The sequence below is a fragment of the Bathycoccus prasinos genome (genome assembly GCF_002220235.1).
Source record: "Bathycoccus prasinos genomic : Chromosome_17".
NCBI classification, from domain to species: domain Eukaryota; kingdom Viridiplantae; phylum Chlorophyta; class Mamiellophyceae; order Mamiellales; family Bathycoccaceae; genus Bathycoccus; species Bathycoccus prasinos.
Window position 1 is genome coordinate 78,725 of NC_023992.1, and position 13,888 is coordinate 92,612.

Sequence of the window (13,888 nt, forward strand, 5' to 3'; positions counted from 1 at the left end):
CATATATCTATACTCTAAACTAAACCAGAAAGCGGATCCGCCGATTCCGAATCCGAATCCAATTTCGACGACGTAAACGACGACTCTTTTTTACTCGCCGCCGCTTTACTTCCGCCGCTTCTTTTCTTTGCGCTCCCGTAGCCTCGTTTCATCATGGACGATTCCGCGTGAGACAAGCCGCCACTGCCACCGAAAGAAGAAGAGGGTCTTTCCGATGAGGCAGCCGCCTTTTTATTCTGCTCTCTCTTCGCTTGCGCGTTTGCAATCCGTCCTAGATTCTGCGGCGCTCTGATTTCTCGTATCGGCGCGCCTTTCATAAACTCCAACCTTTGCATCGTCTCTTTATCCACGTGCACTCTTTGATGTCGAATTTGTTCCGTCGCGTCTAACAGTTGCATCACGTCCGATTCTAACGTAAACGAATGGTGCGGCACGGCGCCGAATTCTCTAGAAGATTGGAAGTGTTGCGTTTCAAAGTAATGCCACGCCGCGCCGGTAAACGCGATGTCATCTCCGACGCCGTACACGTCCAAGGTGTCGCAAAATTGACGCAACAAGTGAAACCCGAGGAAACCGCTCGACGGCGACGCTTTCCCTTTATACGCTTTGCCGCGAACGATTTCCAAGTTTTGTTTCAACGCTCTCAAAACATCGCCGGCGCCGTCGACGGCGGAACGAGAGAGTAAGCGTAAGGTCGGCATGCCTTGTTTGACGCGTTCGGCGATGTCGACGTCTTGTTCGTCGGAAGGCATTTTCGAATTCTCTACGGGTACGATGTCACCGAACTCGTCCATCGCGGTGGTGTCTCCACCAATTGCGTTGTTGTTGTTATTACTACTCGCCCCGTTGTCCTCCTCTTCCGACGACGAGAACGACGCAGAAGAGGCGGCATTTTTCGGAAAATAGTTTGGTTTCAAATTCGCCATCACCTTTGCCGCTCTTAAATACGTCAACCAATCCGTCCTCGTAATCACAAACGTCACGTTCGGCTCCGTCTGTAAATACGGATTCGATTTATACGCTTGCGTCCATTTGGCGTTTAACAAACGATGCGTGGTTTTATGCCCCACGTATTTCTCGAACCGTTTCGACGGCGCTTGATTTAAGCGCATGACGACGTCGTGGTCGTCGATTTGTTCGCCGAGACGGTCGTTGGCTAACAACGCGCGCGAGTTGCCAACCAACGCGCACGACGGTTTCTTCTTCCCGCTCGGGTACGCTTGGCCGTTTTCCGGTAAAAATCGTTTTTCGAATTCACCGAGAGAGACGCCTTTCGGTACTTGAATATCTTTTTCGTCGATGCGCTCTCCCGAGGAGTGACTTTTGTGAAAGTTATCGTACGTCGCGTACATGTTTTTATACTCCTCGCTGTCTTCGTCGTGCACCCACTGAACGTCTTTGAGCAACGCTTTGGCCAATTTGCGAACTTTGGGAATAAACTCTTCGTTGAACTCGCGCTCGTCGACTAAGTACTGCTTGTTGTTTCGTCCGTTGGGACGCCCGCCCCTGGAAGTCGATAACGCCGGGTCTTTCGCACCTTTATCTCCTTCATTCTCTTTACCGTCGTCGTCGTCGTCTACATCCGCCATCCCGCTATCGGCTTTAAGTCTCTCCAACGCTTTACTCGAACTCTCTCGCGCCGAGGCGATTAACTTTCTCTCAATCTCTTCCAACTTTGTTCTCACTCTCGATTCTTCGTCGTGTATTTCTTTCAACCGTTCGATAGCGAACGTCACCATGAGCATCTCCGTGTTCGACGTGATCGTCTGCCCGTCCGCTTCGTATTTCGCGTTGATATCTTCCACCAAGTTCGCCCACGGGACGGTTTTGTATCGAACGCCGTTGCGCAAAAAACGCGAGTATCGTTCGCACAAAACAACGAACGGGTCCGCCCACGGGAATTTGCTCTTCGTGAACTCTTTGGTGTTGATTTCCCACGCTAAGCGATCGATTTCGGTCATCTTTTGCGGATCATCTGTTGTTGCGTGTTGTTGTTCACCTCCCCTTTCGCCTCCTTCGTCGTTTTCGTTTGATTCCTCGTTTCTTCGCTCCTCGCTCTCGCTGTTACTCTCGCTACTACTACTCCCACCGCTACTACTATCACTACTACTCCTCTGACCAACAAACTTCGCGGTTCTCTTCGCCACCGTCGTGTGTTGCTTTATCGACCTCGTAATTTCTCTCCTCATCTTCTGTTCGTTCTTCACGTGTCTCAATCCTTCGTTCAGTTTTACTCGCGCTTCCGAAAGCGTCTGCGGCGCTTGACTTTTCGCGGATAAATGTTTCTTCGACAATTGTTTCGGCATGGAGAGGAACGCGATTTTCCGTGGTGACATTTTTTCTTTGTTGTTGGCATTCTCTTCGTTTTCGTTCGCGGTACTCGTAGTACTCAAAGTAGCAGCATTACTGGCAGCGTTCTCCTCGATGTTCTCTTTTCCTCGTCTTTGTTTGCTTCTTCGCGTATTTTCTTCTTTGTCTGCTTCGTCGTTGTCCTCTTCGTCGTCGTCATCGTCGGTAAACTTCAAACGTTCTTCTATAACGCCCACTCCTTTTCGCTCGTACTCGTGGTTTTCGAGGGACGCATCGTCGAGCGTTCTTTTTTGTCCTCTTTCGTTTGTTTCTTCCTCCTTTTGTCTCGTAAACGCGCGTCCTTTTCCGAATCCTGCGAGCGCTTTCACGTCGTTCCGGGAAATCGAGAACACTTTGAAGCGCTCGCGCTTTAACGACGTGAACGATTCAGACGACGAGAAAACGACGAGAATAAATACAGAGGTCAAACAGATGCATATTTTACTCGGAAGAAGTCTCTTATTTCGAGTCTTCTTTCGATGAGTGTGTTGATGATTTAAGCGCGTTAAAAGCGCCATTTTTGTCACGCTTTTATGTCATCTTTTCAAAAGCGGAGAACAACAACAACAACAACGCAAAGAAGAAGAAGACGATGAAAACGATGTCTTTAACAGTCGCAAAACCATCCTCTCTCGCTTCCGCGAACTCTGCTCCGTCTGCGAATAAAGCGACTCCCGTTGCTCTCGTGAAAGCGCCTCGGTTACATCGTAATCAAACATCTGCAATCGTATCTTCTCTGAACGACGGAGCGCAAACAACAGCGAGAGGAAGAAGAAGACCAAGAGTGAAAGCCTTCGCTCGAAACCACGCCGTTGTCGTTCGAGCGTCGTCCTCCGATGCATCGTTTGAAAAAGATATCGACCCGGCGAAACTGTTGATGGAACGCCAACAGTTTCTCTTCGTGGATATGAGAACTGAGAAAATGTACGAGAAGGAACACATCGTGAAACCACCGAGGCAAACCGTGAATGTGCCTTACGACGGAACAGATACGATTGAACAGTTCACGGAGAAACTGAAAAATAAATACATAAATCCATCCTCGGCGAAGTTATTACTGGCGTGTGCGGATGGAACGATCGCGTGCCAAGTCGCGGAAAAGATGCAGAAAGAGTTCGGGTACGAGCAAATCTTCGGCGTTAAAGGAGGATACGACGGGTGGATGGTGAAATGGACGCCGAGCGGAAGGAAACGACCGCCGAAAGGCAAGTTCGTCGCGACGGGGAGAGAGAGTTTGAAAAGCGGATTGGATTTGGACCCGGAGGTGGCGGCGACGTACGAGGAGAACTGGGGGAACCCCGAGGCGTCGTTCGCCGCGAATTCGAATCAGTTGAAGAAAGACGACTAGACGCTGACTTCGCGCCGCGCGTACTGTAAATTTAATTTAAATACTCTTTCTTTTTTTTATGTTGTGTATGATTTCTCTCGCTGTGTTCACAAAAGCTAATAATAATATGTGAATAACTAGTCTTCGGGATGAAACCAAAGCCTCCTCAGTGTGTGTTTTTTTATAAACGCGCCCTCTGCTTTTTTATATGTTATGTCTAATTTTAAAGACCAAGTGCCACTTGGTCCTCACCTCTCCTCCTCTTACTCTCTCTCTCTCTCTCTCTCTCGCTCTTCTCTCTCATTAATCGCATTTCTAAATTAATATATTTTCCTCTCTCTCTCTCTCTCCCTTGTTGAATCCCATAAATACACTCTCTCTTTTCACGCTCTCAATCTCTCAAACAATTCAAATACTCTTTCGCTCTCTCTCTTTATCCTCTCTTTTCTTTTCTTTTCTTTTCAATCATCTGTACGTAATATCTAATACACCACATACAGTCGTATCCAAAACAAAATTTTCTTAGAGGATGGCAAAGTTCGGGCGTTGGTATTTGAACGTAGTCTTTTGAGACTTGGAGTCGTGTCTGAGCGTCTTTCGGACAACCGGGAAAGAGACGTCGTCGGCCAAGAACTGTCTCGTGTTCTCTCTTCTCACATCCTCGTTCGCGACTTCTGCGATTTTGATAATTTGCAACGCGTGAGAGCGGACTCTATGTCTCGAGGCCATCTCCGTGTAGAGCGCATCCACTGCCGCGTTCATAGTCGTCTCTCTGTACTCCTTGTACGCGTTGTGAAACCCAACTCGGGACTGGTAACGAATCCAAACCCCGTAGTTCTTCACCGTCGTGTCGTCCTTCTCAAAAATCTCGTTGCACGCGATGATTTGACCGTTCGCTTTCTTCACTTTTCGCAATCGCGAGAGAAAGTACCAAAACTTCGAGCGCGCTCTCGTCGCGTCCAAGGCCCAAAGCTTCATGCGGTACACCTGCGGCGTTGGTTCTTGCTCCGTCGGGACGCGTCGACCTACGATTTGATATTGATGGTACTGTTAATGTATGAAGAAAATGAGGAGAGGATTGTAAAGGTCAGTTATAACAGAAAGAAAAAATACGCGCCGTAATCTCTCAAAAACACAGACTTTTGAGACACCTTCGAGAGGAGAACCACGTTTTAGGACTTTTTCCTCTCTGACGGAAGAAATTTTCAAGTTTCGTCGGCCTAAAACACATATAACCGCGCGCTTTTGTTGCGGCTTTCATCACAAAGCCGAAGAGAGAATCGTTTCAAAGTTCTTCGCGCGAAAGCGCGACACCCACAGGTGTCGCGCCTTCGCGTGAAGGTTTTTTTTCGCGTTTACTAATGTCCTTTCTCTCTCAATTTTTCCCCCTTTTTGTGCTCACAACAGAGAGGAAAGAAAGGTCTTCAACGGGAGAGGAATAAAAAGCACATCATCGTCGTCGAAAACGCAACGTTGCGTGCTCTTTGCGACGTTCGCAGACGCGAAATGAGCATCACATTCCTCTCTTTGAGACAGTCTCCTTCCTTTTCCTATGAAAAACGACGCGATATTCATCCTCGTCGTCGTCCTCTTTCGCGGTACTTTTCGAGGCACGACGAAATTTTTTGTTCCCTCCTCTCTTCATTTCGTCGTCCAAAAACGCGCTAAAACGAAAAGAAAAAACGAATCGAAAGAGAGAGAGAGAAAAGAGAGACGCGAACGTCTTCTCTCTTCTCTTTCCGCGTAAACGCGAGATAGATACTATTTACTCACACGAAACGATGCCATATTTTTCGTTATTATATATATATATATATATATAAGGTGTGTGTGTGTGTGTTGAGTGTTGAACAACAATGACGTTCAGGAATGAAAGAGACCCCAAAAACACAACAAGCTTGCTTGTTAAAAAAAAACAGAAGAGAAGCTTCAAGAGAAAAAATGCATCAGACTCGCGAGTCTTTTTTTTTCCTCTTCAGAGAAAATCACACAACGGAGGAGGAAAACTTCGTCATAAAAGAGAGATCTCTCTTCAAACAACAACAAAAACAACAACACGAAAAGAGAGGACAAAAGAGAGAAGAGAACAAAACGCGAGAAAATCATGGCCTCCTCTCTCTCCTCCTATTCGCTTTTGGTGCTTTCCTTTTCGAAGGCGTCAAAGTCGTTCGGTGGAAGAAGGAGGAGGAGGAGCAAAAGAAGCACCAATCATCATCCGTTGACAAAGATTTCAGCGGATGCATCATCATCCGCGCATTCAAACAACACGAACGAGGAGGACGATTCAGAGGACGAGTTTTTCGATGAAAACAACGACGACGAGAAGAAGAAGAAGAGCTTCTTTTTTTCGACGACGACGACGATCGAGTCGACGAGAGGGAGACGGCGGAGGAGTCGAGCAGCGAATACGAGTAATAACATGAACAACAATTCGTCCCAAGAAGAAGAATTAAGTAGCACGATTATTAGGAATAGCGTGATTAAGAATAGTAATAAATCCTCCTCCTCCTCCCAGTCCTCCGCGTTCGAACTCGCCGGTGGATTCTTATACGTTCGGAATTTCTTCGAAAAAGAAGATTTTGAGAAGATTGCGCGAGCGTGCGACGATTTGAGGAAACATTTGAAGGAAGAAAAAAGAGTGTGCGCAAACTCTCGGTTAGGCGTGATGGTGCCGGAGGAAGACGTGGTGCATCAAATGTGCTGCTCGGAATTCGCAGCGGAGAAGTTGAGAGAGTTGGTTTTGTCGGATGAAGAGAAGTTAGATGCGAACAAGCGAAACGCGTTGAAACCGTCGGATGTGCCGGTGGAGTATAGGATATATCCGTTTGGCGGGAGCATGGATTGGCATCGAGACGTGGCGTTGTATACCGAGCCGCAGTTTGAGATTGTGTGTACAATTCACAACAGCTCGGATTCGAGAACGGAGTGGAAAGATGTGGACACCGGAAGGAGACGAGGGATTCGATCGGAACCGAATTCGGTGTTGATTGTTCAAGCGGATTCCGTCGTGCATCGAGTCACGCCGATTACTAAAGGAGAAAGAAGCATCGTCAAGTTTGCGTATTCCACGACGAACGAGAAAACGGTAGATTACTACGATAACTTGTTGACGTACAACGACGATTACGAACCGACAGAAGGAAGTAACGGTAAAAGAGCGGCGACGACGAGCTCTTCGAGTAGTAGTACTAGCGAAAACTTTCCTTCGCCGCACTAAGTTTTTTAAAGAACCCGCGCTTGTGTCTTAGTCTGTGTGCCGCTTAATGTATATAATTGTAAAAAGTAAAATGCGAAAAATGTAACAGTTATAAAACCACCACCGATTAATACCCGCGGTGCGAAAACTACAGACACATAGCGCGTTTTTGCAGATTTTAATCATAACAACTAAACATCACCACTCACTAAATCGTTAATTGGTCGTTCGGCTTGGCCATTTTCAAAAGTTCCCGCAAACTCGCCGAGAAGAACGCCACGCGTCTTCTGTGCCACGTGTACGTCACCGAAACGCCTTCCTCGCCGTACTCCTTCGCCGGCCAAGGGACGCACGACGGGTACGAGTACTCGTGACCGGCGTTATGCACCGACCCTTTCTCGTTATCTAATTCCACTTGTAACTCCCAGTTTTCGCCGTTATCTTTGGATATGGCTAATCGAATCGGCGATCGCGAGTCGACGTTCATGACGTGGTTGTACGCCAACACGAGCACTTTCGATTTCGGTAAATACGCGACGTCTAAACCGGAGTTGTTGTTCGGTAACTTTGTTTTTCTACTTTGCGTCCACGTCTTCCCGCCGTCTTTAGAATCTGAACGCCAAATCCACATCCCTTTTCGACCTCGAGAGGATCTGAGAAGCATGTGCGCGTGCCCGGGCTCGCTCTCCCACACCGTCGGCTGAATGTTCCCGTACCCGTTCTCGCTCGGTAAAATAATCGAGCTCGGTTTCCACGTTTTACCTAAATCGATAGAAATATCCGCAAACGCGCGCCATTGTTTCCTTTTTTGGCCGGGCATTGGCCCTTCCAACGACGCCGGCGCGAGCCACGTCCCGTCCGATAACACGATTGGTTTATTCTTCACCGGTCCTCTCCCTCCTTTATCGTTTTTCACCGTCTCTTTCGGCTCGGACCAGGTGTTCCCACCGTCTCGCGACCTCACCTCCCACGTCTCCCAGAACCAAATCTTCCACCCGAGCTTAAAATACAAGACGATTTCCTTCTCGCACGATCCTAAACTCGCCCCGTCCCCGTCCGATTCGCCGGCGCCGGCGCAAAACAAAACCGGATTCCAATGCGGCTCGCCTCCTTTCCGTTCCGGCTCTGGCTTGTTATACGGCGAGTTATGTTTCAAGTTCTTCCCTTCGTACGGTTTATTTCTAAACTTCTTCGCGGCTAACTTTGGTTTCGTCCACATCCCGGTCTCTTCGTCTCTCCTCGCCGTCCAAATGCCGACGTCCTCGGCGCCTTCGTAGGAACCGCCGAACCACGCGACGAGAACTTCCAGTTTATCCGTGTCTGGATTTTTGATGTGCATGGACGTCGTCGCGTGGCACCCGAACGTCGGCGACGTGCGCTCGTTTAGTTTCGCTTGGTTTCTGGTTGCTCCCCATTGGCCTCCAAAGGCAAACTCTGGAACTCTCGTGTTCGTGTGGAGTCGTTCCACTTTATTATTATTATTCGTCACATCATCATCGTTATCATCATCATCATCTATATCATCATCTGTATCATCTATATCATCATCTCCTCTTCCTCTGCTTCGTAAACTCTTCTTCCTCCCGTCCTCGTTCGCATTTTTTCTCATCAATCCATCATCATCATCATCATCGTCGTCGTTAAAAGAATCTTCATCACGCAATCGATTTTTCCACACGTGCGCTCCCAAAATCAAAAACAAGACTGCACAGCATAAAAGTCTTCTTTTCAGTTGCCGTTTCCGTAAAATCGGCATCGCGTTTTTGTTTTCTCCCATTAGTATTTGATTTTTGTATAGTGATAATAAGTAGATATATAATACTCTACTGCTGTGTGTAATCCTCTTTTTGCCTTGAAAAAAGTGCAGCTGTTTTTGGTCTAAATTTTTGGTCTTCATTTTTGGACAGAAAACGACAGTCAAATTCTCTTCTCTCTTCTCTCTTTTCTCTCTCTTTCTACACACATATATATATATAATATAATCACACCATCAAAAGACGAAAATGAAAAGCAGAACGCGAAGAACGAGACCAGAAACGACTTCGACGCGTGGCCTCTGCCGAGGAGGAGGACGACGCTCTTCTTTTTCTTCTTCTTCGTTTTGTATCTTTTTTAAAGTCTTCTTTTTCTCTTTCGTGATGATGATGATGCAAACGACGACGAAAACGACAGTGGAAGCGAGACGGTCGTTTTTTAGCAAAACGCCCGCAGAAGAGACAAAAAAATCAAACGCGCAAAATCACGAGCACTCTTTCGGCGGCGACGTGGAGACGCATCATCGCGACGACGATGCGTCGTACGACGACGACGACGAGCACAACAGATGGGAAACGAACGAAGATTTCGACGAAGACTACCACGATTACGACCGGTACCACGATTTTAACGTCACCAAACGATTGGAAGAAATCTTCCCTGTGATCGATTTGGACCAAAACGGAATCGTCTCGCGAGAAGAGCTCAGAATTTGGCACTACGCGCAGGCGAGGAACCACTCGGAAAACCGAGCGGAACACGAATTCGACGTCACGGATAACGACCACGACGGGTTCGTGACTTTGAAAGAATATTTGGAGGATGATTTCGACGTCGACGTGACCGGGAACGGGACCGAGAAGGAAATGGAGGAGTACAACGTTCGATGGATACGCAACGCGAGGAAAGTGTTCGAGTTGACGGATACCGATAAAGATGGGAAGTTGAACAGGACGGAATTTTTTTACTTCATACATCCGGAGGAAGGGAAAAGAGGGTCGGAGATTGGGAAGCATCTGGTCGCGGAGACGATTCGGGATCACGACACGAATATGGACGAGAAGTTGAATTTCACGGAATTCTACGAAAGTTTGTTTCACCAAGTGGACGAAGTCGAAGAGGAACCTGTTGGGAGCGATGATAAAACGAATAGCAACGAAGAGGGTAGCAACAACAACGACGCGTACGATGAAAGCGTTATGCGCGTGCGAGCCTTAGCGCTGTTTGCTCGATTAGATAAAGATAAAGACGGGTTAGTCACCTCGCACGAGTTACACGCGGACGAGGCGAGTTACAAAAAATTACATCCGACCAACGACGATCACGCGAGAGACCAAAGCGGGAGCTTAGTCGACGACGCGGACGAGAATAAAGACGGCGGTCTGAGTTTGGTGGAAATTTTAAAGAATAAGATGATGTTTTACTCCACGGCGATGACGAGCGAGGACGATTATCACGATTATCACGACGAGTTTTAATTTTTACACGACGACGTGAGATACAACAAACAACATATTTTGATCGCTCTGCTCTACTTTACATTTTACACGCTGCTAAAAAACTATATATACTATTGTTGTTTGTACAGATCGAACCGTTCTCCGATGGCTTTTACGGCAAATGCGCACGCCTTCTTCGCGTACGATTTGAAAATCGGTTCCAACTGTTTTCTTTTTCTCGTCGACTCGTCCTCCTCCATTTTTTTGGGGTGCCACAACGCCTTCTCGTTCACGCCGGACGAGCAATACCACATCGCGCTTTGAGCGAGCTCTCGAGCTCTGAATAAATCAATGGCACCTTCTTCATTTTTGAACGACGCATTTATTACCGCTTTCCGTATGTTTTGAAACTCCTCGCTTGAGATATCGGAGACGCAGTGTTCGATGATATCCGAAACGTGAAAGTCAATCGCTTCCAACGGGATGTCAAATTTCACAAACGGATGCGCAGACATCTCTTTGAGAAGCGTCGAATCTAATCGCGGACTGTTGCTTTTAATTTTATCCATCCAAAGTAACGAATCTATAGATTCGAATCTTCGCACCCAAACGCGAATAAAGTTCTTGAGCATTTTCACGTCGCCTTCCATGCCGCCAAACTGCGCGCGTACGATCAAGGACGCAATCAAAAGCGTTTCTTCGCTGTTCGAGCCAAACTTTTCTTGGATGGAGGAAAGGGACGGTAAAACGTCGACATCGTCGTCCGAGTCGTCATTTTTCACCTCTTTCACTTCTTTTTCATCTACGAGTGTTGTTCCATCGTCGCGAAACTCCTGCGCGGCGAGCTCGCTCGCTATTCGGCACACCTCCTCTTTGATTCTCGTCGAAGCGACAAAGTTTTTCGATAGCGCAATCATCAACCACGCTAAGAACGGTAAATCCGGATGTAAAGTTCCATCTTCTATGGATATAATCATCAATCTTCTCACGCACTGCATGAACGTATCGTTCCTCCGCGTCATAGCTTTGGCCACTCGATACGTCGGACCGACGCGTTTTCTTCTCACATTTTTTTGCAAAGCCGACGCCAACACGGATTGTGATAACCGATGGTTGGTATACGTCGCACGAATAGTTGTGGTGGTGTTGTTTTTATCCTCGTCGTCGATAAAAGTGCGATTATTATCATTTCCGTTTATCGAAACCGTCAAAGTTGTCTTGCATTTGATCCCGCCTCGCTCGATCTCTTTCAGCGCGGTTGCGCCGCTGAATAAAGCTTTGTCGACAAAAACACTCTTTTCAAACGCCAAGTTCCATTTTCCTTCTTCATCGAAACTCAGAACCAAACACTTCTTACACTCGGACAATCGCTGATTCTGTATGAGCGTCGTAAACGCGTTAGTATTGCAGTCATTTTCGTTCATCTTCTTCTTCTTCTTTTCCGACTCAAAACTCGTCTCCTTCTCTTCTTCTTCTTTGTCTTCTTCTTTCGATGAACTGCTCTTTGTCTTCTTCTCAAAAGCATCATCAAACTCGTCGAGATCGAAATCTCCTCCTCCAACGCACTCCGACGCGTGCGCATCGATCAAGGTCCAGTGAAAATCCTTCGTGCATATTGGACATGTTTTCAACGCGCTTTCGTTCTTCTTCAATTTTTTTTTACCTGACCTTTCTTGCTCGTCTTTGTTTCTTTTATTCTTAGTAGTGCTCTTCTTTAAAGGAAAGAAGTCTCCGATGGTCGCGCTGCTTTTCGTCGCACTCTTATTCTTTCCGCTGCTTTTCATGCTGCTCTCTCTTCAAGTCTTTTTCGTGAGAAGGTAGTAAAAAGTGATCAACTTTTGCGCGACAACTTTGACGCGTTTGGATTTGCGTTTCTTAGCAGTCTCAACTAAAACAAGAAGGCTGTCCTCTCGCTCTCGTTTCATTTTTATTATAGTATCTCTCTCTTTGTCTTCTTTGTCTTCTTCTTGACGACGAGGAAAAGGAGGAAAAAACGCGCGAGAGAGATACTAACTAACGCGTCTCTCTCTTTCTCTCTTTCTCTCTTTCTCTCTTTCTCGCGCAGAACAGCGTCGTGTTTATAACAACACAACACAGAGGTGTTTGATTTTTGAATTTACGAGTAAATTCCCCAGTCTCTTTCTTCAGTCTGTACGATTCACCCCTCGCTCTCTGGATGATGATATCTCAAACGACTCGAAATATATCGAGCGAACAGTTCCAACGCAGTTCGTCGCGTTTGAAGTTTTCCAAATCGCACAGTTTTTTGAGGAGATCAACGAATACTACTCTAGTCTGTGTTTTATTCTGAGGTTCGATTTTTGAATTTTAGGGAAAAAAACTCAAGAGTCAATTCCTCACAAAGAGAGTTTCTATCAGAGATGAAGAGAGATGAGGCGACGGTTTCGAATCAAAACCAACAGAACTTGTCCTCGTCTTTGCCAGGAGAAACGACGACGATGAAAATTTCTGACGCGCTAAAAAAACTGGACTGTTTATACCTGCTGGATGCGTTCGAAGAACGAGACGTGAGAACTGTTTTGGATTTGGAAAATGTGTTGATGGATAAGTTACTGGTGTCTTCGTCGGAAGTAAAAGAAGAAGACGACAGAGAAGAAGACAAAGACATCGAAGAAGAATATATGAAAAAAGAAGTCATCGAGTTCATCGCGGAGGAATTCTGCTTCGGAGAGATGAAATACGCGGAAAAGATACTCGAGGAAACGAAGAAAGAACTGATGACGAGAAAACGGAACTTTAACGAGGAAAAGAAAGAAAAAGACACGAGAACGATGACATTCGGCCGGATGTATTCAAAGACATTCCTCGCAAAAACGACAAGTTTATACGACATGCACATGGGCGCGGAGAATATGGGCCCGTTTTTGTACCAGTTGTGTAGGTTTACGAAACCAGAAAACGTGTTAGAGATTGGCGCGGGGTACACGTCCGTGTATTTGATGCAAGCGTTGCGAGATAACAAAAAGGAGATCGAGGTGTACGAGCGCATGCGGGAGGAACACTCGTGCGTCGTGAGAAACGAAAACCCGAACGGTAAGGACACGCCGTGGTCGAACGAGGCATATTTTAGCAGAAAGAGTGAAAAAAGGAAAACCAGAGAGACGTACGAGCCGCAGTTACACGTCGTGGACAACATGGCGCACGCTCATACGACAGCGCACTTGGTCAAAGAGTGCTCGGAAGAGTTGAACGTCGACGATGAAGAAAACAACTTTTTAGTCGTACACGAAGCCGACGCATTCAATCCAGACTTATCCGCCACGTTAGCCCCGGGTGTTCAGTTTGATTTCTTATGGATAGATTTAGGCGCGGCGAATAGAATAGAGACGTTTTTGAAGAACTTTTGGTTTCGCGTGAAACCGGGCGGGTACGTCGCGGTGCACTCGACGCTGACGAATAGTTTATCCCGAGAGTGGTTGGAAAAAATGCGCATGTTGGCTCGAAACGGAGGTAAAAATGCAGACGGAAGCGTATCTGAATACGGCGTCTTCGAAACCATGTCATTTTTAGAACCGCACAAACTGTTTCAGAACTCGTTCACCATTTTCCAACGAAGAGACGCGCATCCGATCGATTCGAGCGAGTACGCAGAACCAGTATTGACGAAGTTTCCGTAACGCTTCTTTGTATTTTTATATTATTAGTTAAAATACTACGGTATTAAAATATTTCAATTATCTTTTCACAACATCGGGCAGCCTGGCGTTTCTTCTTACAGCGCGCGCTTTTGCATACATTTTTGTATTTGTTGTTGTTGTTGTTTTCCTCTCCTTTTGTTTGTTGTACTCTTCTGTGCCCGTT

The 13,888-nt window shown here is 46.7% G+C and overlaps 8 protein-coding genes across 8 annotated transcripts; 4 read left to right on the top strand and 4 right to left on the bottom strand.

The window, feature by feature from the left end:
- Nucleotides 1–14: 14 nt before the first annotated feature.
- Nucleotides 15–2,867, bottom strand: Bathy17g00340 (glycosyl transferase family 29 protein / sialyltransferase family protein; the record flags this gene model as incomplete). The annotated part of the gene is made up of 1 exon (XM_007508196.1): nt 15–2,867. One exon carries the CDS (start codon nt 2,865–2,867, stop codon nt 15–17), a length of 2,853 nt encoding a protein of 950 aa, XP_007508258.1.
- Nucleotides 2,868–2,950: 83 nt separating this feature from the next.
- Nucleotides 2,951–3,697, top strand: Bathy17g00350 (predicted protein; the record flags this gene model as incomplete). Its single annotated transcript, XM_007508195.1, has 1 exon — nt 2,951–3,697. The coding sequence occupies one exon, from the start codon at nt 2,951–2,953 to the stop codon at nt 3,695–3,697; it is 747 nt and encodes a 248-aa protein (XP_007508257.1).
- A 501-nt stretch (nt 3,698–4,198) lies between these two features.
- Nucleotides 4,199–5,321, bottom strand: Bathy17g00360 (the record flags this gene model as incomplete). Its single annotated transcript, XM_007508234.1, has 2 exons — nt 4,199–4,723; nt 5,211–5,321. The coding sequence occupies 2 exons, from the start codon at nt 5,319–5,321 to the stop codon at nt 4,199–4,201; spliced, it is 636 nt and encodes a 211-aa protein (XP_007508296.1).
- A 459-nt stretch (nt 5,322–5,780) lies between these two features.
- On the top strand, nt 5,781–6,893 carry Bathy17g00370 (predicted protein; the record flags this gene model as incomplete). The annotated part of the gene is made up of 1 exon (XM_007508211.1): nt 5,781–6,893. One exon carries the CDS (start codon nt 5,781–5,783, stop codon nt 6,891–6,893), a length of 1,113 nt encoding a protein of 370 aa, XP_007508273.1.
- Nucleotides 6,894–7,080: 187 nt separating this feature from the next.
- Nucleotides 7,081–8,769, bottom strand: Bathy17g00380 (putative cytoplasmic protein; the record flags this gene model as incomplete). Its single annotated transcript, XM_007508219.1, has 1 exon — nt 7,081–8,769. The coding sequence occupies one exon, from the start codon at nt 8,767–8,769 to the stop codon at nt 7,081–7,083; it is 1,689 nt and encodes a 562-aa protein (XP_007508281.1).
- Nucleotides 8,770–9,010: 241 nt separating this feature from the next.
- On the top strand, nt 9,011–10,105 carry Bathy17g00390 (predicted protein; the record flags this gene model as incomplete). The annotated part of the gene is made up of 1 exon (XM_007508350.1): nt 9,011–10,105. One exon carries the CDS (start codon nt 9,011–9,013, stop codon nt 10,103–10,105), a length of 1,095 nt encoding a protein of 364 aa, XP_007508412.1.
- A 92-nt stretch (nt 10,106–10,197) lies between these two features.
- On the bottom strand, nt 10,198–11,850 carry Bathy17g00400 (predicted protein; the record flags this gene model as incomplete). The annotated part of the gene is made up of 1 exon (XM_007508363.1): nt 10,198–11,850. The coding sequence occupies one exon, from the start codon at nt 11,848–11,850 to the stop codon at nt 10,198–10,200; it is 1,653 nt and encodes a 550-aa protein (XP_007508425.1).
- A 597-nt stretch (nt 11,851–12,447) lies between these two features.
- Nucleotides 12,448–13,704, top strand: Bathy17g00410 (predicted protein; the record flags this gene model as incomplete). Its single annotated transcript, XM_007508267.1, has 1 exon — nt 12,448–13,704. One exon carries the CDS (start codon nt 12,448–12,450, stop codon nt 13,702–13,704), a length of 1,257 nt encoding a protein of 418 aa, XP_007508329.1.
- Between the last annotated feature and the right edge of the window lie 184 nt (nt 13,705–13,888).